This window comes from Colobus angolensis, unplaced genomic scaffold, assembly GCF_000951035.1.
Source record: "Colobus angolensis palliatus isolate OR3802 unplaced genomic scaffold, Cang.pa_1.0 Scaffold67, whole genome shotgun sequence".
Classification (NCBI taxonomy): domain Eukaryota; kingdom Metazoa; phylum Chordata; class Mammalia; order Primates; family Cercopithecidae; genus Colobus; species Colobus angolensis.
In genome coordinates, this window is record NW_012120376.1 from 7,696,015 (window position 1) to 7,720,580 (window position 24,566).

The following is a 24,566-nucleotide window of genomic DNA, read 5'->3' on the forward strand; positions in this document are numbered from 1 at the left end:
TTAATAGACTTAATTTCCTGCAGCCAATTAAGCTGACTGAGTTCCTTTCCTCATGGGGGCCCAGTGTGCAATGGCTGCAAACAGCAGCTTCCCTGGTAGTGATGCAGCCTGTCTGTTGTATGGGTTGCTCTAAGGGACCTTTGAGACAGTCCTTTCAGTTGGATGTTCATGTTTCTGACCTTGCACTACCCCAGTGTGGGCTCCAAACAGTCATGCGAGGTGCCATTGGAAAGCCCCAGGGCACTGTGGCCAGGGTTCACATTGCCAAGTTATGTCCATCCGCACCAAGCTGCAGAACAAGGAGCATGTGATTGACGCCCTGTGCAGGGCCAAGTTCAAGGTCCCCAGCCGCCAGAAGATCCACATCTCAAAGAAGTGGGGCTTCACCAAGTTCAATGCCAATGAATTTGAAGACATGGTGGCTGAGAAGCGGCTCATCCCAGATGGGTCAAGTACGTTCCCAATCGTGGCGCTCTGGACAAGTGGCAGGCCCTGCACTTATGAGGGCTTCCACTGTGCTGCCCCCTCTTAATACTCACCAATAAATTCTACTTCCTCTCTACCTAAAAAAAAAAAAAATGCTTTCACTTCAATTACCCCTCTTTCTTACATACTTTAAGTCTGTTATTTTAGTTTTATCCTGATTCCCTCAATAAACATTATTAGTATATTTAAAAAAAAGACTTTATTTTTTAGAAGTTTTAGGTTCACAGCAAAATTGAGGAAGGTTAGACATTTCCCACACATATAGCCTCCCCCTTTATAAACATCCCTCCACCCTGCCAGAGTGGTACATTTAACAATTGAACCTACGTTGATATACCATTATCACCCCAAATCCATAGTTTAGTTTACACTACGGTTCACTCTTGGCATTGTACATTCTTTGCCTTTGGACAAATGTGTAAGCAAGGAGAGAGGGATGAACAGGCAAAACATAGAGGATTTTTAGGGCACTGAAACCACTATTTTAATGGTGGATATACGTCATTAGACATTTGTCCTGTGTTCAGTTCTGTTCACTTGTAGTATCTCTAGTTTAGCAATGCCTGACATGCAGTAAGATAAACCAATTACCCATCTGACCTCAGTCTGGCCCTGAAAACTAGTGTACCAGACATTCTTCCTGGCTTCCTGAATTCAAAATAAACACTTGTAGTGCTGTTTTTGCAGTACACATTAAGTGTCCTAGCCCCAAACAAATCTTAGCAGTGAGGACTGTTTCTACTTGGAAAATTACATCACCCAACTCCAGCAGATAACTTACTATGTCATCAAAGATTCTAGGATTTGTGTCTTCTGCAAGTCAAGACATTGCTCGGTTTGGGAAGGCAGAGCAGCATGGCACTGTGGAGGAACAGTTCCAGTACTACTTCAACTGACATTCTCCCCATCTCCATCAAATAAGAGCAGCATACAAAGCACATCATTATGAGCAAATCCAAATTTATTTTAATGTCATGTCATTGTCAATGTGTTTAAAAACCTCATAAGTTAGTGGGAGCCCTAGTTTCCTGGGACAGCATGTCAGAGGTACTGAAATTTGTCACCTTTCTCTACAAACCCCCAGCAATCCAATCCAAGTCCATAGCTTCAGAAAGCCAGGAGTTGTATCTTCAGTCTACTCCTCTGGTTCTTGGTTTTTCTTTCAAGGGAGGGAGATCACAATATTTCAAACAGGGACAAAAACCAGTTGAGCTTCCAGCTCAGGTTTGTGTAAGATGGAGTGAGGAAAGACCCCACTGACTCCAGAGAAAAGGGTAAGGTTGAGATGGATTATTTCTTTACAGCTTTGTGAAAATGGAAGAAAAAAGATTTACAAATGAAGATCCATTTCATAGATGAGAATCTCTTCATAAACGAAGGCTCCAGCTCCTAAAATGGGAGGGGCCTGACTGGACAGCCTGAATCAGATGAGGAATCGGCCACACTGAATAAAAACAATCTGAAAAATAATCCTCCTAATTTTGAAGCCAGATAAAATACTTGGGGAGAATGGAAAAAAGAGGAAAAAGCCCCAAACAGATGAAAAAATGCTGACATCAGAGTGGTATAAAAAAATTCGGCTGAGTTTTCAGTGGTGATGGCTAATTTAGCCCTGTTCTGTAGTAGGGCACAAACCTTGACCAAGCATAGTAGTAGAAAAGGCTAGAAAGAGGGGCTTGAAGACGATGAATTTTGACTCCTGATTTTATTATTCAATTGCTTTTTTTCATTTAAAGTAGTCTTCCGTGGTTGGGAAGCCTCGCCTCCCAAGACCAGAGTCAGTTGGAGCTGGTTGTTGTTGGAAGGGAGTGGGTTGGGGAACTGGGGTGGGGGCAGGGAGACCCCCGCTCTGCTGGTGGTCCTAGGTGGAGAAGAAGAACTGCACTTCACAGAGTCTGGGGTGTGTTGGGAAGGGGATGAGGCAGGAGCAGCAAGCTGGGGAGATGGGACCCACCTAGTCCCCAGCTTCATTTTCTTCTAATGTTTCCCCACTGGTGGCATTCTCTGCAGTCTTGGAGGCCTATATGCAAGAAAAGGAGAGGGAGAAGATGTGTCAGTTTCTTTTTCTTTTTTTTTTTTTTTGAGACGGAGTCTCGCTCTGTCGCCCAGGCTGGAGTGCACTGGCCAGATCTTAGCTCATTGCAAGCTCCGCCTCCCGGGCTTACGCCATTCTCCTGCCTCAGCCTCCCGAGTAGCTGGGACTACAGGCGCCCGCCACCTCGCCCGGCTAGTTTTTTGTATTTTTTAGTAGAGACGGGGTTTCACCATGTTAGCCAGGATAGTCTCGATCTCCTGACCTCGTGATCCGCCCGTCTCGGCCTCCCAAAGTGCTGGGATTACAGGCTTGAGCCACCGCGCCCGGCCAAGATGTGTCAGTTTCTAACTATTTGGGGGTAGTGTCTGGGACCAGAGATAAAAGTGTTTTTTTTTTTTTCTGAGACAGTCTCACTCTGTCGTCCAGGCTGGAGTGCAGTGGTACAACATGGCTCGCTGTAGCCTCAACTTCCCTGGGCTCAGGTGATCCTTCCACCTCAGCCTCCCAGGTAGCTGGGACTATAGGCACATGCCACCATGTTGCCCAGGCTGATCTTGAACTCCTGGGCTCAAGTGATCCTCCTCCCTAGGCTTCCCAAACTGTTGGGATTATATGTGTGAACCACCACACCCAGCCATAAAGTTCTCTCAATCCTCTGAGTCACAGCTGAAATAAAGATATACAGGTCTCTGACTTATAATGGTCAACCTGTGATTTTTCAACTTCACGATGGTGTGAAAGCAATATGTATATTTCAATACATGATAATTTGTTCAATAAATGTTTTGAGCACACTGAAGGTAGGCCAGGCTAAGCTATGAGGTTCATGGTAGGTTAAGGTATATCAAATCCATTTTGAGTTAGCAGGTTAAGGCCGGACGATCACTTGAACCCAGGAGGAGCGTGAGGCTACAGTGAGCTATGATCATGCCACTACACGTCAGCCTGGGTGACAGTGAGATCATCTTTTTTGAGACGGAGTTTCACTCTTGTTGTCCAGCAGAAATGGTGCGACCTTGGCTCACTGCAACCTCTGCCTCCCAGGTTCAGGTTCAAACAATTCTCCTGCCTCAGCCTCCCGAGTAGCTGGGATTATAAGCATGTGCCACCATGCCCAGCTAATTTTGTATTTTTAGTAGATACGGGGTTTCTCTATGTTGGTCAGGCTGATCTCAAACTCCCGACCTCAGGTGATCCGTCCGCCTTGGCCTCCCAAAGTGCTGGGATTATAGGCGTGAGCCACTGTGTCTGGCCAAAACAAGGCTGGGCATGGTGGCTCATGCCTGTAATCTCAACAGTTTGGGAGGCTGAGGTGGGAGGACTGTTCGAGGCCAGGAGTTTGAGACCCTGTCTCTTAAAAATATATATATATATATTTTAAAATCCATTTTGACTTACAGTATTTTCAATTTATGATGGGTTTACTGGGACAAAGTCCTATCATATTAAGTTGAGGAGCATCTGTACAAACATCCGTATCCCACTACAACCCAACACCGTGGGAGAAAGAGGGATCAGGTTCACCCTAACAGAGAAGGATGATCGTAATAACACACCTTCTTTTTTTTCTTTTTCTGGGTTTTTCGACTTGCAGAACTCTGGAGGAGGGCCTGGAAAACAGGAAGAAGGAAAAAAATTTTGAGGAATGTGGAGGAAATTGAAAACAAAGGGTTACTTTCAGTACTGTAGCTCTCTTCAGGATTTTGCTGGCATTTAGCCCTCACTTCCAGGCAGGTACCATGTACGTATTCACCACCTTCTATTCCACACTAACCTTTAGCTCTGCATCCTGGACCTCCATCTCAGATTTGTAGAGGTCAGGTTCAAAGGGGCCACTGGTTATCCGCATGGGGCCATTGGGCATGAGCAGAACTGTAAATTTAAACTGGGCAACAAATTCACCTATGGCAAAAATGAAGATGTGTTTCGATAAAAAGTTCCTCTGTCACACTTAGCTCTTCTCAATTTATAGGAAGGATATCATATAATCAGGGAATCCAAAGTGAAGCTCTTTTTAGAACTCACCCTCCTTCTCATAGAGAACATTAAATGGTTGCAGCAGTTCATGTTTGGCGCACTCCACCACACCCATCCGAGCCTTCTTCTCATCTTCAAATGCTCTGGCAGGGAAGATGATATTCAAAGGTATCCTTAACTCCCCATCAAGTCTTACCATTTTGCTCATATTTTAAAATAGCTCCTACCCTCAGGCAGAAATCATGCTTAGGATTGCTCTTTTACGTTACCTTCAGTGAGAAGGAGATGGGGAGAGAGAGGGAGGGAGTGAGCACGTGCACGCTACAAGTCTAGGCAGGAAGGGAGAGGAAAAAGTGTTCCTGGGTGTGTGGTCTGTGAGTCAGACTGGTTCCACGTACTATCATTGCTAAGTGTAGTACCTTAAAGTAAACGGCATGGCATCAAAACGCCTTTCCACCTCACTGAAGAAGGCACGTGAAGTTTTCATTTTCAGTCCATACTGTTTAGAGGGGTCTCGTTTGTAAATAGTGGTTCTCTGTCCTGCATCCTTGGCCTGAAAGAGTAATTTAAGTAACATTTGGTCTGGTGAACACTCTCAGTCACCCCTCTTTGCCAACTCTGGTACTCTCCTCACCTTGCCCTCTCCTGAGCTGACGAGAACATCCACAGCATATACTTCATGTACCTCAAATTCAGCTTTTTCATGGTCCTTCCTAAAAGGAATAGAGAGAGAGTCTCATTCTGTCACCCAGGCTGGAGTGCAGTGGCGCAATCACAGCTCACTGCAACCTCCGCCTCCCAGGTTCAAGCAACTCTCCTGCCTCAGCCTCCCAAGTAGCTGAGACGACAGGAACATACCACCACACCTGGCTCATTTTTATTATATTTTTTAGTAGAGACAGGGTTTCGCCATATTGGTCAGGCTGGTTCCGAACTTGTGACCTCAGGTGATCCACCCGCCTCAGCCTCCCAAAGTGCTGGGATTACAGGTGTGAGCCACCACACCCGGCCTAGAGAAAGGAAATATTATAGTAGAGACAGGGTTTCGCCATATTGGTCAGGCTGGTTCCGAACTTGTGACCTCAGGTGATCCACCCGCCTCAGCCTCCCAAAGTGCTGGGATTACAGGCGTGAGCCACCACACCCGGCCTAGAGAAAGGAAATATTAAGAGCAACAGGTCACTCCTGAAAGCATGGAGTAAAGGGTAGACAAGATTCAGTTGGGAGTATAGAAAAAAACCTGATGACTAGTCTGGTGTGATAGAAGGTGATGAATAGGGTTGGCACCTACTTCTGCTGGTCTGTGGGATTCTGGATAATGGTTTTTTCTCCATCGATGACATGCTGCTTCAACTGGTGTGACAGCATACCTGTAACAGGACACAACCCATGGAACGAGCTATCCAGTATCCCAAAAGGTTTCCGCATCTACCTACTTCAGTAGTTTGAAGGGGTAGGCAGTGAGAAAACTACCTGGTTATGGAAACACAGGGCTCTGAGATTTCTGGCTTAGACTAGGTTATAGCCAGATAGATCTTCAAGGGGGCAATTCTGCAAAGCCACTCATTCTTTTTTTTTTTTTTCTGAGATGGAGTTTCGCTCTTATTGCCCAGACTGGAGTGCAATGGCGTGATCTCAGCTCACTGCAACCTCTGCCTCCCGGGTTCAAGTCTTGCCACAACCTCCCAAGTAGCTGGGATTACAGGCGCACGCCACCACGCCCAGCTGATTTTTGTATTTTTAGTAGAGACGGGGTTTCACCATGTTGGCCAGGCTGGTCTCAAACTCCTGACTTCAGGTGATCCGCCTGCCTTGGCCTCCAAAGTGCTGGGATTATAGGAGTGAGCCACCGCGCCCGGCAAAGCCACTCATTCTTAGACCCTCAACCCTGTTATCTGTTCTCACCTTCTATTGGTGTGCAGTTAAATGAGTGGGCAACTTTGTTCCAGGCTTCTGTCACTTGTGTGTTCTAGAAGTACAACATCAAACGAAAGGTGAGATATCAGAAGCTAATAAGTTCTCTACAATGAGAATAAGAAGCATAAAAGAACTGAGCGTTCTTTTTTCTTTTTTTGAGATGGAGTCTAGCTTTGTCACCAGGCTGGAGTGCAGTGGCGTGATCTCGGCTCACTGCAACCTCTGCCTCCTGGGTTCAAGCTACTCTCCTGCCTCAGCCTCCCGAGTAGCTGGGATTACAGACATGCACCACCACGCCCAGCTAATTTTTGTATTTTTAGTGGAGACAGGGTTTCACCATGTTGGCCAGGATGGTCTGGATCTCCTGACCTCGTGATCCGCCCACCTCAGCCTCCCAAAGTGCTGGGACTACAGGCATGAGCCACCAAACCTGGCAGAACTGAGCCTTCTAATATCCTCTGTCAAGTCCCAATGATACTTATTCACTGGTTTTTCGTTTCATAGTTTGATTATCCCTGCAATCTAAAAATACTTTATACAGATGCTCCCCAACTTGCAATGGGGTTATATCTCAAAAAAACTCATCATAAGTTGAAAATATCACTAAGTCAAAAATGCATTTCATACACCTAACCTACCTAACATCATAGCCTAGCCTATGTTAAATGTGCTCAGAGCACTTAAAAAACATTATCCTACAGTTGGGCTGAATTATCTAACATATGTGTATTTTATAATAGTGTTGAATATCTCATGTAATTTACTAAATACGACATGGAAAATGAAAACCAGAATGGTTGTATAGGTACTTAAAGCATAGCTTCTACTGAATGTGGCATCAAGCCGAGGACCAGGTGTATTTGCATATCATTTTACCCCGTGCTTTCACAAAGATGGTCTACTTCAATAAATTTTGCAAGTGAACAGGGCAGATGTATATCCCAATCTAGAAGACAAGGAAACTGAGTCTCAGGTTAAATGATTTGCCCCAGGTTAAATGACTAAGTGAAAGAACTTGGTCACAAACCTGGGTTTTCTTTTTTCTTTTTGCGGAGACGGGTCTCGCTATGTTTCCCAAGGTGGTCTCAAACTCCTGGGTTCAAACAATCCTCCCACCTTGGACCCCCAAAGTGCTGGGATTATAGGTATGTGCCACCACATGCCTATAATGTTAAGTTCAGTGTTTATCCTTTTTTACATGACATTCTAATCTGTTTTGTGGGGACAGCAAATGCTTATTTTTTCTTTTTCTTTTGTGAAACAGGGTTTCATTGTTGCCCAGGCTGGAGTGCAGTTGCATGATCATAGCTCACCATAGCCTCAATCTCTCAGGCTCAGGTGATTCTCCCACCTCAGCCTCCCTGGCAGCTGGGAATACAGGCACACATTACTATGCCCAGCTAATTTTTGTATTTTTTGTAGAAATGGGGTTTCACCATGTTTCCCAGGCTGGTCTTGAACTCCCGGCCTCAAGCTATCCTCCTACCTTGGCCCCCAAAAGTGATGGGATTACAGACGTGAGCCACTGTGCCCAGCCAAATATAACTAATTTTAAAAAGCTGTTTTATAAGGGGTCTATAGGGGAGGTTGGTAGTTTCATATAGAGTAGCAACAGGTGCCTAATGCATCTTTGGTTCAACCAAGCTTTGGAACTGGATAAAATAGCTTACCTGATTTCCAGGTTTGACCAGGCGTAGGGCAGCTTCAGCACAAAGGTGAGCTGCCTTAATAACATCTGCTTTCCTCCCTGTTACTTGGGTCCCCTGTAGATAAGGACATGCAATCAGTATCTTCCTGGAAAGTTTGTCAACTCAGCTGGCTATCTGGTTAATATCTGTGAACCCATATGCGAAGGCCAGCCAATGAACAGGAGGGTAAAAACAGCAACAGCAACAACAACAACAACAACAACAAAAACAATAAAAAGCCTTTCTCCTTTTGCTTCTCTAGACACTCTCTCGACCTGCGTGGTGATTGGGGGTGGGAATAAGAAGGAAATAGCGGTGCATTCCCTCCACCCGCAAGGCTGAACAGAGATCAAAAGCAGGCCACCTACCTGAGCTACACCAACCACAAAAGTATGTGCTACATTAGCGATGAAGCCATCCACATGGACCCCAAGGTCACTGAAAGGCAAGATCAGAGTGTACTGCATTAGGAACTGGCATTTTGTAAATGCTTTAAAAAAAGAAAAATGCTTTAAAACGGTTTAACCTTACATTTTTACCAAGTCACCTTCCTTGAGAATATAATCCTGGTCGCTCTTCAAAGGGGAGAAGTGACATACACAGTTATTTACCGAAATGCTGGTGGGAAAAGCAATACCTGTAAAGAAAAAACCATCAGCCTACTGCCTTGCTATCTCCCAGAAGCCCTAGTGCCCTTCAGAAAAGTGGAAGGATTTTTTCAGGGTCTTGCTTAAGTTTCATCAGTTTGTATTAGGTAGGAAACTGCTTGTATCCCACTTGCCATTCCAGATTTCCAAATATCTCAGACAGAGCCAGGGTGGGGACTGCATCATTACAGTGAAAAAAATGAAAACATATAGGACCAAATAAGGGTCAAACAGGAAATTAGTGAGGGATTTTTTTTTTTTTTTTACCTTTCTTCATTTCCTTTTCTTTCTTGAAGATTTTCCCTGTTTCTTCCATAATCATGGCATCACCTTTCTCACACAGGCTCAGTACCGACACACCCGAGCTAGATGCTTCCACCAAGGACCGAAGTACCCCTGAGGATAGAATCCCATCACGTCAACCTTGTGTGTATTCATTGTCTAGTTACCTCCCAAGGAATACCTGGAAGTTGAGCTTAAGAGTTTTTAATACTCCCTAGTGCCATTGCCCTGAGGCTGAAAGGTCAACATTCCCTTCTCTTCCTTACATTATGTGACAACTGGGTATACACAATCCATCTCCCTAGGCAAGGCCTCGGACTTTCCAAAGATGCTACCTTTGGTGTGACAGGACAGAGTTATGAACTTCAGAGGGTTCTTGCCATGGTATCCCCACATACATGGAAAGACTAGATGAAATTTATAGGCATCAGGGACAAGAATGTAGACACAACTGCTGACTCGAAGCTGAAGCACTGTTAAATGTTACCGCCTTCCTTTCTCAGACACTCTAATTAGGTGTTAGGAATCTCAATCTATGTAGACTTAATTCCTCATAAACAAGGTATAAGCCAAGGGGACTTAATCTAAGGTCCCTGGGTTTCATTTCAGGGGATCATGGCTTATCTCAAAGAAATATGAGGCCAAAGTTATCAACTGTAAGAAAAGGATTTTCTGATTCAAACCCCTAGTATCTCAAATACGAAAAGGCACCAAAAACCAGGGTACTATACTAAATGTCCACTGTGATATAAAGCACAGGTTTGAGTTTTGAAATCTCAGTTTTGGTGATTCTTTGAAAGCCAGTAAAACTCAGATTTTCACCCACAGGATGGGAGGCATCCTAAATACCTCTTCCCCACCATCTTTGCTGTTAAAACCATTTAAAAACACAATGACAAGCAGTTTGTATCTCCCTAACTGGGTTTTAAATAAAATGGAAAGGCTAACTGGAAAGAGAGAAAAGAGAAAGTGACATCGCCTAGAGTGGCAGGCAACTGCTGAGATCCTCAGAGCACAGCTGGAATAAGGATGACTTGTGAAAATCCTAAAATCAGTCCTCCCTTTTCCAGTAATGTTCGCAAGCTTGCCTAGTCGGGATAAGACGGAGACCCCAAAATATTTGAGTTGTCAAGTCACTTTGAACAACAAATGTGAATGCTAACTAAGGCTATCTGCACAGATTGGAAAGGTAGTAATAATGAGTAACTTCAAGAAAAGCCATATATAGCTCCAAAACTTGTGTTAGAAGCTCCAGGAGTGCTCTCCAACGGTCCCCTTAGCTGGCCCAAGGGTAGAAGGGGGCAAGAGCTGAAGAAGGAAAGGCTCCAGCAAAGCACGTGGTGGGGAAGCTGGTGTCAGGGACAGTAGTGGAGGAAGAAGGGGGCCAGCCATCCGCAAGGGGACCCAGCAACACGTGCCGGCTCGGCTCCTGACGCCCCGGAGACGCGACAAAAACAGAGGGGCGCTTCTGTCGCCAATAGCTGGGCGCTTCCTTTTCGAGGTGGCCTCGCCGTTGCCAGAATCAGAGGAAGCAGAAATCGGGAATGAAGGATAGGAACAAGAGAAAACACGTCTTGCCTCCTAACAAACGGCCTCGGGTCGGAGCCTGCCAGGTTACCCTCTCTGTGCTCATCCCGGTCGCCGACCCGCACCTCCATAGACTTCAGCCTGGGCCTGGCCGCTCAGGTCCCAGGCGCGACACCGGGTCTTCCCACCACGCCGCCCCCAGCGGACTGGTGCGGGCCCCTCAGTAGCTCAGTTCGCATGACCCCTCCGCTCCAGCCCCTTCGGGGCCAGCTTGGCACCTTTCCCTGTCAGCCTTGATTCCCCGACCCCCGAGGCCGCACTCACTGTTGGCGATGTCGCCCCCCATCTTATACTTGGTCACGACCAGGTCCTCGGCGATAGTTTGCTCCTGCTGCTCGTCCTCGCCCGACATCTTCCTACTACCACCACTACAGCCTCGTTTCCCCTGAGCCGCCGCCGCCTCTGTCTCCCTTCCCAGCCACAGGCTGTGGTCAGAGTCCCCTCGATCCTCGAGGAGAGGGTGAGCGAAAGCGCGAGCAAGCAAGGGAGCGGGCAGGCAGGCGAGAGCGAGAAGCTGTGAGCGCGCGGGCTGAGGCGCAGGGCACGCTGGGAAAACTAGTCCTCTCCACCGCCAGCCTTTAGCCGCCCTCGAGGGCTTTCGAACTACAATTCCCAGCCTGCCTCTCGCGCTCCTAAGCCAGGCCCTGGGGCCTTGCCCTCCAAGGGCCTCGCACGCCGGAATCGCCGGGCACGCTGGGAAGGGTCAGGCTCCGGCGGGAAGGCGGAGCCGTTGGGGAGCTTGAGGGGAAGCGTGGTCTCTCCCGGAAAAACCACTTCCACAGAGAACGCGGAGCGAAAGCCAGTAACAGAGGGGCGGGCTGAGGAAAGAGGGGCGGAGCTACGGCGGGGAAATAGGTTTAGAATCGAGCGAGCAGGGATGGAGTAGAGTGGAGCCGCGGCGGGTGGGCAGTGTCTGCACCTAGGGCGGGGAGGCTGGGTGCGCCCTTCCTTGGATACTTGGGTCGGCTGGCGAAACCCGTCCAGCCGGTCCAGTCGTCCTCCGAAGCTGGGAGAACAGGGAGGGGCAGACAGGTGGAAGAAGACCCAGGGTGCTGGGAACAGGGGCCAACTGCGCAGCCGGACAACCGGAGGGATCATCCATTTAAAGGCCTCGTAATCTAGAGGCCGGACTCCTAATGAAGTAACATGACATTATTGTTCCAATAACAGGCACCTGGATGGGGCACCTAAGGGAAGTGTTCAGAAAGACATGTTTGTTGAGAGTTCTTACCGTGAAAAAATAAAAAGGTTTGTTGACTTTTCTAAGATAATGAATTCAGAAGCATCTGAAGGCTTCAGTATTTGGCCTCTGAAGGAGACCGGACACGTATAGGGCTTTTTATAAATCCTCAAGCACGTGGGTTCTTTTTGTTATTCCCAATTGGTTGCCTTGTAGATTCCTACTAAAACCCTTAATGAAAAGGACTATGCGCTATGCTTGTTCTAAAGAAATACCAAGTAATAGTAGGACTAGAGAAATATGCATGGGACAGAGTAGCACTGTCAGAAGACAGAAAGGTGACTATCCACTGCTGAGGAGCAGATCTCTTACACGAAATGTTTTCATTTGACAGACAGGAAGCTGAAAAAAACTTTGGCATTTTTATTCAGACATGTATAAAAACAAAACAAAAAACTTCAGTGATACAACAGACATTTTCCCTCAGTTCCCCATCCAGGGGGACAGAGGTGTGAAGCTGAAGCTGGATCTTCTTTCTGTCCTATCTGGAAGCTTCTCACTGCTAGATGAGAATGGCTTCTAAAAGTGGATCTTGGGGATAAGGAGTGAAGATCATATATGGCACATGTGGATTATGGTTTACACAAAGATGTCCAGTTATTTTTCCTTCTGACTACCCCCACCACCACTTCCTGAGATGAGATGTCTGGGTATAGGAGGAGGATGTGGCTGTTGGGGTTAGACTTGATTCAGTGCAAAAACAAGAAACGGTGCCCTGTAAACAAGGGCTGTGACTTAAATCAGTTTTCCTTGGCACCTTACAGTAAGAGCACATGCACAGGAATTGGGAGGATTTTGCATCCTGGACCTACTGCTTAATTTATTTCATCTCTTTAAGGCTCAGTTTCTTTTTTTTTTTTTTCCCTGTAGAGACGGCGTCTTGTTATGTTTCCATAGGCTTGTCTCTAATTCTGGGCTCAAGTGATCTTCCCATCTCAGCCTCCCAAAGTGCTGGGATTGCAGGCATGAGCCACTGCGCCCAGTTCTAAAGTTTTTTTTTTCTTCTTCTTTTTTTTGTTTTTTGAGAGATGGGGTCTTACCATGTTGGCTAGGCTGGTCTCAAACTCCTTGCCTCAGGTTATCCTTCTGCCTCAGCCTCCCAAAGTGCTGGGATTACAGGCATGAGCCACCATGCCCGACTTCCCTTTTTGTGAAATGAGATAATATCTATGTCACAGAATTGTTGTAAGGATGATAAAGGACTAAGTGAGATAACGTAGGTGAAGTTTAGTATGATGCCTGGCTCATAGTTAAGTGCTGAATTATTATAATAGTAATCAATATCTACTCCTAACCTCTTTCTTCACAGATTTTAAGCTTCTGTCTTTCTAAGGGGTTAAGAGTCATAAACCAAAATTACACTTTCCTCTGCTAGGTGTCCTCCCTTTCCTCTTCTTGACAGTCTGATGGGAAACAAAGGCACACATAAAAGCCTAGTTCCAAGTAGTCAGAGCCTGAGAGGAAGGGATATGGAGAGTAATCCTTCATATCTCCAGGAGTGCCTGTGAAGAAGCTGAGGAGTGGGACTGGGAAAGCACACAAAATAAGGAAAACCTCCTTTCCTGGGGTTGGGAAAGAGAAGAAAGTGCACAGCTGGCTACATACCATAAGAATTTTGTGTCAAAATGTTTAAAAGCCTCCAAAGGTTGAATGGAATTGTCTGGGACTGGGGAAAAGGGGCTGTGACCTGGGAGAGAGAGGGAATAGGGAGAAGAGGGTACCCTCTAAAGGCACTAGCTGCCATTAAATGCTCCCTGAGTGCCACAGGGAGCAGGAGTTACGTTCTCTGGGCATTAGCCTTGGGGAAAAGCCTGCTATGCCAGTAATCAGGGTTATCAAAGGCAGAGTCTGTAGCCTCTAAGCTACGTAGAGTTTTTAGGCGGGCGTAATGGACATGGGGGTCCTGATGTCCAGGCCCCTGAAAAGCTCTCATCTCTTCATACCCTTGCTCAGATGCTGGGCAGGCCCCCATGGCTGCATAATCACCCCCAGGACCACTTCCACCTCGTTGCCGATTCATATATTCATAGTCTTCATCTGGAGTTGTGCCAGCGGTGGGCATGATTGGTACAGGGTGGAGTGGGCAACTCTGTGTGCTGCCCAGAGAGGCACTGAGGTCTGACCCCACATCCATGTACTCATAACCCAGCTCCTCAAGGGAACTTGACCTAGGGGGACGAGGTGGACTGTGCCTTCTCCTCCGGTTCATGTATTCATACTCCTCATCTTCATCTTCTTCTTCAGTACCCAGGACAGAACTGAGACCCACTGAAGAAAGGGTGCCTTCCCGGGAGGAGGGAGTACCTGGGGGTTGAGAAGAAAGGATAGGTATGCGGATAACTTCATGGGGGTAGGGGAAAATTTGAAAAAATTAATAGGACAGAGAGGCATATGATCAGAGAAGAAAAAACAAGAGGAGCCCGGGGAAAGGATTCGAGGAAGAATTGAGGAAAGCCCCAGGAAGAGTCAGGCACCTTTGAGGTGTGTATCTGGCATGACATAACCGTTGACATCCTCTTCCTCTAACCCTGGTGGGGAGAGTGGGGTAACAGGAGTAAGCAGACTGTGGCGCTGGGAATGGTAGGCGCTATCTCCGCGTGGCCGTGGGCTCCGGCTCCTGCTCCGGCTCCTACACGTTGACACTTTCTCCTGGAGCTCAGCCTCAGAGCCTGTTACATGGCCCTCTGATGACTCTGATGCCAGGCATCCCCGTGGCATTGGGTGTAGAGAGACTGGACGGGGGCACCATTCACTGCTCCCAGAAACTGCAGACTCCTAAGGAAGAAAATAAACAGAAAATAATGCAAGGAGATTTACATGATGAGGAAAGAAGAGACATTTGTTTAGAAGAAAATTGGGTGGTTCCCTGCCTTTTGTTTTGTTTTGTTTTTTTGAGGTAGAGTCTTGTTCTTGTCGCCCAGGCTGAAGTGCAGTGGCATGATCTTGGCTCACTGCAGTCTCCGCTTCCCTGTTCAAGTGATTCTCCTGCCTCAGTCTCCTGAGTAGCTGGGATTGCAGGCACCTGCCACCGTGTGCAGCTAGTTTTTGTATTTTTAGTAGAGACAGGGTTTTGCTGTGTTGGCCAGGCTGGTCTTGAATTCCTGACCTCATGATCTGCCCACCTCGGGCCTCCCAAAGTGCTGGGATTACAGGCATGAGCCACCGCACCTGGCCTTTTTTTTTTTTTTTAAGAGACAGGGTCTTGCTGTGTCACCCAGGCTGGAGTGCAGTGGTACCATCTCAGCTCACTGCAACCTCTCCCTCCCGGGTTCAAGCGATTCTCCTGTCTCAGCCTCCTGAGTAGTTGGGATTACAGGTGTGCACCACCACACCCAGCTAGTTTTTTGTATTTTGGGTAGAGATGGGGTTTCACCATGTTGGCCAGGCTGGTCTCAAACTCCTAACCTCAGGTGATCCACTCTCTCTGGCCTTCCAAAGTACTGGGATTACAGGCATGAGCCACCTCGCCTGGCCCTCGCTGCCTTCTTTTTTGCAGGACACTGATTAAACCTCAAAGGTTTCTAATGTCTTCCACACTACTCCTATCAATCTGATCCTAAAACCCAGCCTCTCAGCATCAGAACTTACCTGGCAAGCCTCCCCAAGATTACCCTGGTTCATGGGCATGTATCCAGATGATGGACTTAAAAGGCTCTGGCTCTAGGATGAAAAAATAAGGAAAAGGTTAAGATGAAGGGAGAAATCTATATTCACCATGGGGGCCTTTAAGTAGTTAATCTGGGTATCTGTAGGGTTTGTGAGGGTTCAGGGTGCAAAGTGTTGGGTAATTAGAAGGTGTCTTACCCCACGTGGCCGATTAAGTGTTCCAACTGGTAGGCTGAGGGCGGAGCCCAGTGTGGTGGTTGCCAGGTTGTCCTCCTCTGCTTCCAAGTCTAGGTCTAGGTCTAGTTCTGGCTCCAGCTCTACTTCCTCTAGCTTCTTGTTTGTCAGACCATGGGGCTCTGGCCCAGGGGCTACTCCAGGCCCACTCTCTCTCTATATCGATAAGTGATTGTTAGGGGGAATCCTGGTTCCAGCCAACCCTTCATTTTTCTAAATTTCCTTAGTATCTCCTACTCCCTGCTCACCTTTATGACCAGATACCGTGGTGGGTCTCGGGCCATCCTGGTGAACTCATTGGCTAGTTCTTTAAAGGTTGGGCGAATGTTCTCATCAATCATCCAACCTAGAGATAAGATGTAGGAGGTAGAGACATAAAAGGGAATACATCCATGGCCGGGCGCGGTGGTTCACACCTATAACCCCAGCACTTTGGGAGGCCGAGGCGGGTGAATCACCTGAGATTAGGACTTTGAGACCAGCCTGGCCAATGTAGTGAAACCCCGTCTCTACTAAAAAGACAAAAAAAATTAGCTGGGCATGGTGGTGCATGCCTAAAGTCCCAGCTATTTGGGAGGCTGAGATAGGAGAACTGCTTAAACCTGGAATGTGGAGGTCATAGTGAGCCAAGGTCACGCCACTGCACTCCAGTATGGGCGACAGAGTGAGACTCCATAAAAAAAAAAAAAAAAAAAAAGGGAATAGAGCCACAAGAGGAGTACAGAGGGAAGTAAAAAAATGGCCGCGGTCAGGCTGGGCACAATGGCTCACACCTGTAATCCCAGCACTTTGGGAAGCTGAGGCGGGCAGATCACCTGAGGTCAGCAGTTTGAGACCAGCCTGGCCAACATGGTGAAACCCCCTCTCTACTAAATATAAAACAATTAGCCAGCCAGGTGTGGTGGTGGCCGCCTGTAATCCCAGCTACTCCAGAGGCTGAAGCAGGAGAATCGCTTGAACCCAAGAGGCAGAGGTTGTAGTGAGCCGAGATTGTACCATTGCACTCCAGCCTGGGTGATAAGAGTGAGACTCCGTCTCAAAAAAAAAAAAAGAAAGAAAGAAAATGGTTGGGCTCAGCTGGTAACTCACACTTGACCATCACCATGTAGACATCAATTGTGCAGATCTGGGGCTGTGCCAACCGCTCCCCCTTCTCTAGCAGGTCTGGTACTTCAGCCAGTCGCAGCCCTGCGTAGGGCTCTGCCCCAAAGGTCATCAGCTCCCAAACTGTCACACCTGGTGCAGGAAGAAATGGACTAGTCACTGGCAAAATAGTAGACATGGGCATGAAGTGAAGGGAGGGCAGAACCTGATCTGACATAAAAATCTGAAGTGCTTAGAGATTCTAAGAGGGGGTCTCAAAAGGTAAATTTGAAATTGGGGCCAGTGATGGTAGAGAGGGCATCCAGATGCACTGACCATAGCTCCAGACATCACTCTGGTGTGTGTATTTCCCAAAGTGGATACTCTCGAGGGCCATCCACTTAATCGGAGTCTGCAGATTAAAGAAAGAGGTATCACAAGTTTATTTCCACACATTTTGTTAGCATTTCCAAGTCCCAAGTTCTTGACCATTCTTTTCTTTGTTGTTCTCTGAACTAAAATATCTGGCATCTGCAGCCTCCTCTCCTTGAACTTACCATGAAGCATCTGCTTGCCTCCGGAAGAGACCACTGGCTGCTCCCTATCCCCATGCTTCACTCCACCCCCACCTCCTTATCCTTTGTGTCACCTCACCTTGGCCTCACTGTATAGCAGCTGCTTATCATCAGGAGGCAGCAGGTCAGCCACACCAAAATCTGCCACCTGAACCTGACTGGGTGACTTGAGTAGCACATTTCGGGCAGCCAGGTTTCTATGCACCATACCATGTTCTTCAAGGTAGTACATACCCTGTAGGTAGAGGGGAAGAAAGTATTCTTAAGGTTGGGGGAATCAGTCACTGAGATCTGGAATTCTCCCAAATCTTGAAGGTACCTCTCAGCAGCAGTCCCCAACCTTTTTTGGCACCAGGGACCGGTTTTGTGGAAGACAGTTTTTCCAGGGGAAGGGGAGGGTGGGTTTTGGGATGAAACTGTTCCACCTCAGATCATCAGGCATTAGTTAGATTCTCATAAGCAGTGCACAACCTAGATCCTTCACATGCACAGTTCACAATAGAGGTCACGTTTCTAAGAGAATCTAATGCTGCCCCTGATCTGACAGGAGGCAGAGCTCAGGCAGTAATGCAAGTGATGGGGATTGGCTGTAGATACAGATGAAGCTTCACTCACTTGCCTACTACTCACCTGCTGTGTGGCCCGGTTCCTAACAGGCCATGGACCAGTACCAGTCTGCAGCCCAGGGGTTGGGGACCCCACCTCTCAGAACTTCAGCCTTCCCACTTTTTCCTGGCTGGCCCTCAGCCAGGCAGTTCTTATCACAGAATTCCTCCAGGCTTCTCTCACCTTGGCAATTTGTACTCCCCAGTTGAGCAGCAGCTGTGGCCCCAGTGCCCCCCGGTGTTGTCTCACATGATCCAGCAGAGAACCCAGAGGCAAGTACTGAGTGACAAGCTGCAGAGATGACCCTGGGCATAGTCCCAGCAGCCGCACAATGTGGGCATGGTCCAGGCTGCCAATGGCCAGCATGTGCTAAGAGACACAAAAGGTGATATCTAGGAAACCAACAGGTTCACGTACACTCAGCATGTGCACAGCCAGCCCAGGCCCCCCGCCAACATTCTGGCTAACATAGTAGCTGCTGAGAAGCACAGGACCATGCTTCTACATGATTGTATCTAATATTGTCCTCTCTCCTAGCGGCATACAGAATTTCCTTCACTTACATCTGTCACAGCTTGAAAACTTTGCCGTCCACTCTTGTCCTCAATGATTTTAATGCAGACTGGAATCTTGATTGATTCACCCTCAGGGATCCACACTCCCTGGGAAGTTTGGGGCAGCAGTTGGCATAAGGTCATTCTCCCTAGGTCAGTCCTTTGCAAAAATCTTTCACCCCTTTGTCCTAGATGCCTTCCCCACCTCTCCAGAATTCCTATGGGTCACTCACTTTGTGCACAGTTCCAAAGACACCCGAGCCAAGCACTTTAAGCTTCCTTAACTCTGTCTCTTTGAAGATTCTGGCCAAGACTTTGTTAGCCTTCTCACTGGGGTCCAGAGGCTCTATGCTCTGAGGAGCAAATGGGAAGGAGGTGCTCAGGAAAGGCTATTCCCATGTCCCACTCCAACCCGTTCCCCATAGGTGAATGCCAAAAGTGGCAGAGCCGAAAGGGCAGGAAGAGGAAGGACCGTTAGTCCTGGAATGCATCATAGGCATATTGAGGTACAGACCCTTAGAATTGAGGAAGTTATTTGTGCTCATGAGATCAGGAATCAGGGTTTTCCCTTTGATGGAGGAACATGAAGTGGGGAAGGAGACAGCTAGGGAGAGTTGGTAATACTATTACCACTGTGAGTACCTTTTATACCGTGCTCTGTGCTTTCCAAAGCACTGTCACATACATCATTCCCCTTTAACCGTGTTGCCATCCTGGAAGGATAAATGTTATTTCCTCTGTATAGATGCATAAACTGAGGCACAGAGAAGATAAGGAACTTCTTCAAAGTCATGTGGCAAATTAATGGCAAAATCAGGACTAGAATGCATGCCTCCCATTTTGCTGACCAGTGTTCTTTCTAGGGGACCACACTACTTCCTTGAAGAAAGGGATCAAATCTCTGGGGAAAGAGGAGGGGAGTGATGTTCATGTCATCATTGACCCCTGGGTGCACAGGGTACCACTTAAAATTAAGCTATAAAGAGACTTCCAGGGCATGGAAAGAAAGAAAGAGAGAGAGAGAGAGAGAGAGAAAGAAAGGAAGAAAGAAAAGCAAGAAAGAGAGAGAAAAGAAAAAACAAAAGCTAAATACTCACCTCACCCCGTTCCAAGTATCGCCTCATAGCCCTTTTATTCTGAATCCGGCGCCCACGCCAGTAGAGAAAAGTGCCGCCCAGCATCATGAAAATCACTACCAATCCTGCTATCACTGTCAAAGCCATTGTCAGATGGGTTTTGCTATGGGATATATAGAAACCCAACATTATCCTGAGTTTGTATCTTCCTTACAAATGTCAACTATACTTGTGCTGAAGGTATGATGCAGATCTAGGGCAAGACATTAACATTCACATATATATCCTTAAGCACTGGAGGGACCAACCTAAATCTGGACCACTCTTCGACTACTGAAAGTTAATTTTAGGAAGGGAAGTCCAGAAGCCTGCATTCTTGAGTCCCAAGTGTCCAGTGATCATGGACTGCGTACATAAAAGGCCAGAATGAAGAGAGCCTTGCTCTTCTCTCCAGGTAACCACCTCTCTCCCAACTCTCAAATATCCCCAGTTTCCATTATCTCCAACCCCATCATACCCAATCAGCACGAGTGTTTGTCCTAAACAGTCTTGAAGCTCTGGTCCTTTACACCTAGGGAAGAAAGTCACTACCTTAAACGAGAGCTTGGACAACAGAGGCTCAATTTCAACAGCCTCAACATACAAAAGCTTGTTTCAGAACTTACCATGGCATCTCATCCTGGAGCCCAAAGCTGATGCCAAGACATGGCCTCCACCCCCAGCTCACTAGCTCTCCCCAAGCCCCTCTTCAGTGAAACCCTCTTGAACTGAGGTTATCCCACGTTCCCAAAACTGTGGTGTAATTTTGTGTTATTACTGATTTTCCCTTTCTCCAATCCTTCGCTACACAGCTGGGAGTGATTCTTTTTTTTTTCCTTTTTGCTTTTTTTTTGAGACGGAGTTTCGCTCTTGTTGCCCAGGCTGGAGTGCAATGATGTGATCTCAGTTCACCGCAACCTCCGCCTCTTGGGTTCAAGCAATTCTCCTGCCTCAGCCTCCCACGTAGTTGGGATTACAGGCATGTGCCACCACACCCAGCTAATTTTATATTTTTAGTAGAGACGCGGTTTCTCCATATTGGTCAGGCTGGTCTCGAACTCCCTACCTCAGGTGATCCACCTGCTTTGGCCTCCCAAAGTGCTGGGATTACAGGTGTGAGCCACTGCACTCAGCCAGCTGGGAGTGATTCTTAAATCACAGCCTCTCTCTTCTTTCTGCTTCTGCTTCCCTCACCCTAGTTCTGTGCTCCTACCCTTCCACCTGACCCCTTCTCCTTATTATCCCATCACTCACCCCTGGGTGCAGTTCTCATGGCAGGGCCGACATTCATTCTGAACATCTGGGTACTTGTAGATGGGGCCCTTGGCACCTAGGACTCCATGGGGGCAGCTGCTTACACAGTGGGGCCCATCTCGAAAATGGGCACATTGAGCACAAGTATCAGAACCCTGAGTGGAAGAGAGAAGGTCAGGAAGAATCAGATCCCAAGGTCAATTCCATACCTTCCAGCAAAGACCAACCCAGACATTCAGGATCTTCTATCTGCAGGCCCTAGCATTATCTGGCCTCTCTGTGCTATCCTTAGCCATATCATTCCCCAGATGCTCCAAGTATTGCCCTTTCTCTGTCTCCCTTGGAGATCCTGGTGCTGCTACTATACCGAGCCATTGCATGTGGCAGTGCCCTCCATGGGTTGGCATTCCGGGTGGCAGGAGAAGCATTCAGCCTCATGGGCAAACTCTCGAGGCTCCCTGCAGTGGGAATAAAGGGAGAGGGGTCACTTCCAAGTCCTGACCTTCATGACCTGGTCTCCTACCTCACTCCCACCAAGGCATATGCAGAAAGCTGTCTAAAGGCTTTTATTATATGCCACCTGAACAGTTCCATGGCAGGGCCCCAACCCCACCCATCTTTGACTGGCTCCCCTCACTGTACCCATTCAGAAAGTTGCAGTGGGTCACACAGACACCTCCTCGGCTGTAGTTTCGACAGGACAAGCACTGACCAGGGCCTGGGCCCCAGCATCCCCCAGAGGAGCACAGTGGGTCACACACTTTGCCCTCTGCCACTGGAAAGGAAGGGGTGGGTTAGGAGAGGAGTCTGAGGACTCCCAGCAAGCCCTCTCTTCATTATTCTTCCACGTTACTGCTTCCAGCCTAACAGCCCCTTTCTCCTTGGTTCCATTCCTCAACCCTACTCCCACGTCTAGGGCGGAATAGTCCTTTCAGCTCTCTCCTCCCTGACTCCCTGTTCTAACCACCCAGCACACCCTTTCCCTCACCGCAGTCTCTACGCGGACGATTATGCTTGATGTCTAGTCGCTCTTCTGTAGGCCCCCGAAGCACCTTGGTCCAGTTTAAAGAGTGGTGGTAGCAGAGCTGCCTATTGGCACTTATATAGATACGCCCAGCACTAATTTCCTTCAGGGATCGGAAGCCCAGAGATGTGACATTCAAGTTCTTCATGATCAACAATGAGAAGCCCCGGCTGAGAATAAGGAGACAGGATGAGAGGAGAGACTACTAAGGGAACATTAACTATTCAACGGATTCATGTTAGTCAAGAAATTTGCTCAGTGCTAGTCAGATCCACTGAGAGGGAATCCCCCTCCTTTTGCCTTTTCCTCATGAAACTCTGAAACCCTTTGGTTTTGAGGCACTGCTGTATGAGATGGTGCCTTGTATTTTACTCAAGAATGCCTACGACACAGGCTTCGTTGCCCGAAGATGCCACTTCCGCCATAGTCTTTACTCACTTGTAGAGGCTTCTGCCTCCAATGGTTGTCAAGTTGGAAAAAACACTGAAGTTGTGCATGTGGGGCGGCCAGGACTGGATGTTCAGGTAACCTGAGGGGTTGGAGAGAGGCATATGGGCAGGCAGACTTCATCTTTCTTGGGTTCTCCTAGCTCCTCCCCTGTAACTTGGGACATGATTTTCTCAAGTAGTTATACTGCAATTTATGCCAGTGGTTCGCCTATTCTAGAAAGGCCAAACTCTCTGCCACTCACCTGTGATCTCCCGTACTGTCCGGAAGACATTGAGCTTCTCTGGGTCCAGGGCAGGGATCTTGTGCCAGGGGTCTCTGAGTAGAACAGTAGAAACCAGTCAGTAAGGTAAAGGTATAATTCACTGGCAGTGAGCACACCAAGCCTCAGAATTTGGTTTCTAAATATCATTCTCCACTAAAAGGAAACATTCCTTGGAGAAATGGCTGGGATGGGGGGAACTATAATATGAGCCTAGAGCATCTTGTGCAGACAAGAAAAGACTCAAAGAATTAAGGGTACAGCCCAAAGAACACAGGAGCCAGTTTGGAGGGGCTGGCTAAAATAAATAATGATTGTAAAAGATTATAACCATTGACTAGAATAAAATAAGTATCCGTAAGAGTAAACAAATAGGAAAGGAAGACTTTTTTTTTCTTTTTTTTCGAGACAGAGTCTTGCTCTATTGCCCAGGCTGGAGTGCAGTGGCAGCAATCTCGGCTCACTGCAACCTCCGACTCCCGGGTTCAAGCAATTCTCCTGCCTCAGTCTCCTGAGTAACTGGGACTACGTGTGCACCACCACACCCAGCTAATTTTTGTATTTTTAGTAGAGATGGGGTTTCACCATGTTGGCCAGAATGGTCTCGATCTCTTGACTTTGTGATCCACCTGCCTCAGCCTTCCAAAGTGCTGGGATTACAGGCATGAGCCACTGCGTCCAGCCACATGTGGTATGTTAACATTTGGAGGATCTGGGTAAAGAGTATATGGGGGGCCGGACATGGTGGCTCACGCTTGTAATCCCAGCACTTTGGGAAGCTGGGGTGGGTGGATCACTTGAGGTCAGGAGTTCGAGACCAGCCTGGCCTACATGGTGAAACCCTGTCTCTACTAAAAATACAAAAAAATTAGCCAGGCATGGTGGCACATGCCTATAATTCCAGCTACTCAGAAGACTGAGGCAGGAGAATTGCCTGAAACCGGGAGGCAGAGGAGGCAGAGGTTGCAGTGACCCAAAGACTGCACCACTGCACTCCAGCCTGCGCGACAGAGTGAGACTCTGTCTCAATTGAAAAAAAAAAAAAAGTATATGGGGAATTTTACACCATTCTTCCAACTTCAGTGTAGATCTAAAATTATGTCAAAATAAAAAAAGGAAAAAAAAACCAGGTGGTCATAGTGGGTTTTTTTTTCCTCTCTTTTTCTGACACACACACACACACACACACACACACACACACATATTAAGTGCTGTCCTACAGACTAGAAAGTCCCTTTGTTCTTTGTTGCTCCAAGGAGCAGAATGAGTGAAAACACCTAAAAGTCATGGGGAGACAGAATTTTTTTTTTTTTTTTTTTTTGAGACGGAGTCTTGCTCTGTTGCCAGGCTGGAGTGCAGTGGTGTAATCTCTGCTCAATGCAATTTCCACCTCCTGGGTTCAAGTGATTCTTGTGCTTCAGTCTCCTGAGTAGCTGGGATTATAGGCACATGCGCCACTACACCCAGCTAATTTTTGTATTTTTAGTAGAGATGGCATTTCACCATGTTGGCCAGGATGGTCTTGATCTCCTGACCTCGTAATCCGCCCGCCTCAGCCTCCCAAAGTGCTGGGATTACAGTCACCGTGCCCAGCCTGAAGACAGATTTTTATCCAAATTTAAAGAAGAACTTTTAGAAAACTTTAAGTAGGTTCGGTGCTGTGATCCCCAGCACTTTGGGAGGCCAAGATGGGAGGATCAGTTGAGCACAGCAGTTTGAGATCAGCCTGGGCAACATAGCAAGACCCTGTCTCTACATCAAATACAAAAAAATTAGTCAAGTATGATGGTGTGTGCCTATAGTCCCAGCTACTTAGGAGGCTGAGGTGGGAGGATCACTTGATCCCAGGAGGTCGAGGCTGCAGTGAGTCAAGATCACGCCACTGCGCTCCAGCCTAGGTGACAGAGCGAGACTCTATCTCAAAAAAGAAAAGACAATAAAAAAGAA

General features: G+C 47.5%; 2 protein-coding genes and 1 pseudogene across 2 annotated transcripts in view; 1 reads left to right on the top strand and 2 right to left on the bottom strand.

Moving 5' to 3' along the window:
- Window positions 1-504, top strand: part of LOC105500613 — a 2,847-nt pseudogene extending 2,343 nt beyond the window's left edge.
- Window positions 505-1,429: 925 nt separating this feature from the next.
- PA2G4 (proliferation-associated 2G4, 38kDa) lies at window positions 1,430-11,390 on the bottom strand. The gene is made up of 13 exons (XM_011926138.1): window positions 10,884-11,390; window positions 9,018-9,146; window positions 8,635-8,740; window positions 8,472-8,541; window positions 8,086-8,178; window positions 6,404-6,467; window positions 5,790-5,868; window positions 5,133-5,211; window positions 4,918-5,051; window positions 4,547-4,641; window positions 4,296-4,423; window positions 4,078-4,131; window positions 1,430-2,506 (listed from the first exon to the last, which is right to left on the bottom strand). The coding sequence occupies exons 1-13, from the start codon at window positions 10,969-10,971 to the stop codon at window positions 2,441-2,443; spliced, it is 1,185 nt and encodes a 394-aa protein (XP_011781528.1). The 5' UTR covers window positions 10,972-11,390; the 3' UTR covers window positions 1,430-2,440.
- An 812-nt stretch (window positions 11,391-12,202) lies between these two features.
- Window positions 12,203-24,566, bottom strand: part of ERBB3 (erb-b2 receptor tyrosine kinase 3) — a 22,936-nt gene continuing 10,572 nt past the window's right edge. The window contains exons 9-27 of the mRNA XM_011926209.1: window positions 22,602-22,675; window positions 22,349-22,439; window positions 21,875-22,080; window positions 21,529-21,661; window positions 21,254-21,344; window positions 20,887-21,041; window positions 20,111-20,164; window positions 19,615-19,756; window positions 18,751-18,870; window positions 18,527-18,625; window positions 18,147-18,332; window positions 17,437-17,592; window positions 17,119-17,194; window positions 16,789-16,935; window positions 15,948-16,045; window positions 15,664-15,855; window positions 15,448-15,519; window positions 14,334-14,634; window positions 12,203-14,163 (exon numbers count right to left, since the gene is read on the bottom strand). Of these exons, the coding sequence (XP_011781599.1) occupies window positions 13,637-14,163; window positions 14,334-14,634; window positions 15,448-15,519; window positions 15,664-15,855; window positions 15,948-16,045; window positions 16,789-16,935; window positions 17,119-17,194; window positions 17,437-17,592; window positions 18,147-18,332; window positions 18,527-18,625; window positions 18,751-18,870; window positions 19,615-19,756; window positions 20,111-20,164; window positions 20,887-21,041; window positions 21,254-21,344; window positions 21,529-21,661; window positions 21,875-22,080; window positions 22,349-22,439; window positions 22,602-22,675 (2,920 nt within the window). The 3' untranslated portion in view covers window positions 12,203-13,636. The remainder of the gene's footprint in view (window positions 14,164-14,333; window positions 14,635-15,447; window positions 15,520-15,663; window positions 15,856-15,947; window positions 16,046-16,788; window positions 16,936-17,118; window positions 17,195-17,436; window positions 17,593-18,146; window positions 18,333-18,526; window positions 18,626-18,750; window positions 18,871-19,614; window positions 19,757-20,110; window positions 20,165-20,886; window positions 21,042-21,253; window positions 21,345-21,528; window positions 21,662-21,874; window positions 22,081-22,348; window positions 22,440-22,601; window positions 22,676-24,566) is intronic.

Bases quoted from the DNA above. Each gene is read 5' to 3' on its own strand.
- PA2G4 (XM_011926138.1), bottom strand. From the start codon at position 10,971: ATGTCGGGCGAGGACGAGCAGCAGGAGCAAACTATCGCCGAGGACCTG. The intron at 4,132-4,295 runs GTTAGTGTGGAA...CCTGTTTTCCAG, and splicing joins TCCAGGATGCAGAGCTAAAG to GCCCTCCTCCAGAGTTCTGC. The intron at 2,507-4,077 runs GTGTGTTATTAC...TCTTGCATATAG, and splicing joins AGAAAAAGAAAAAAAAGAAG to GCCTCCAAGACTGCAGAGAA.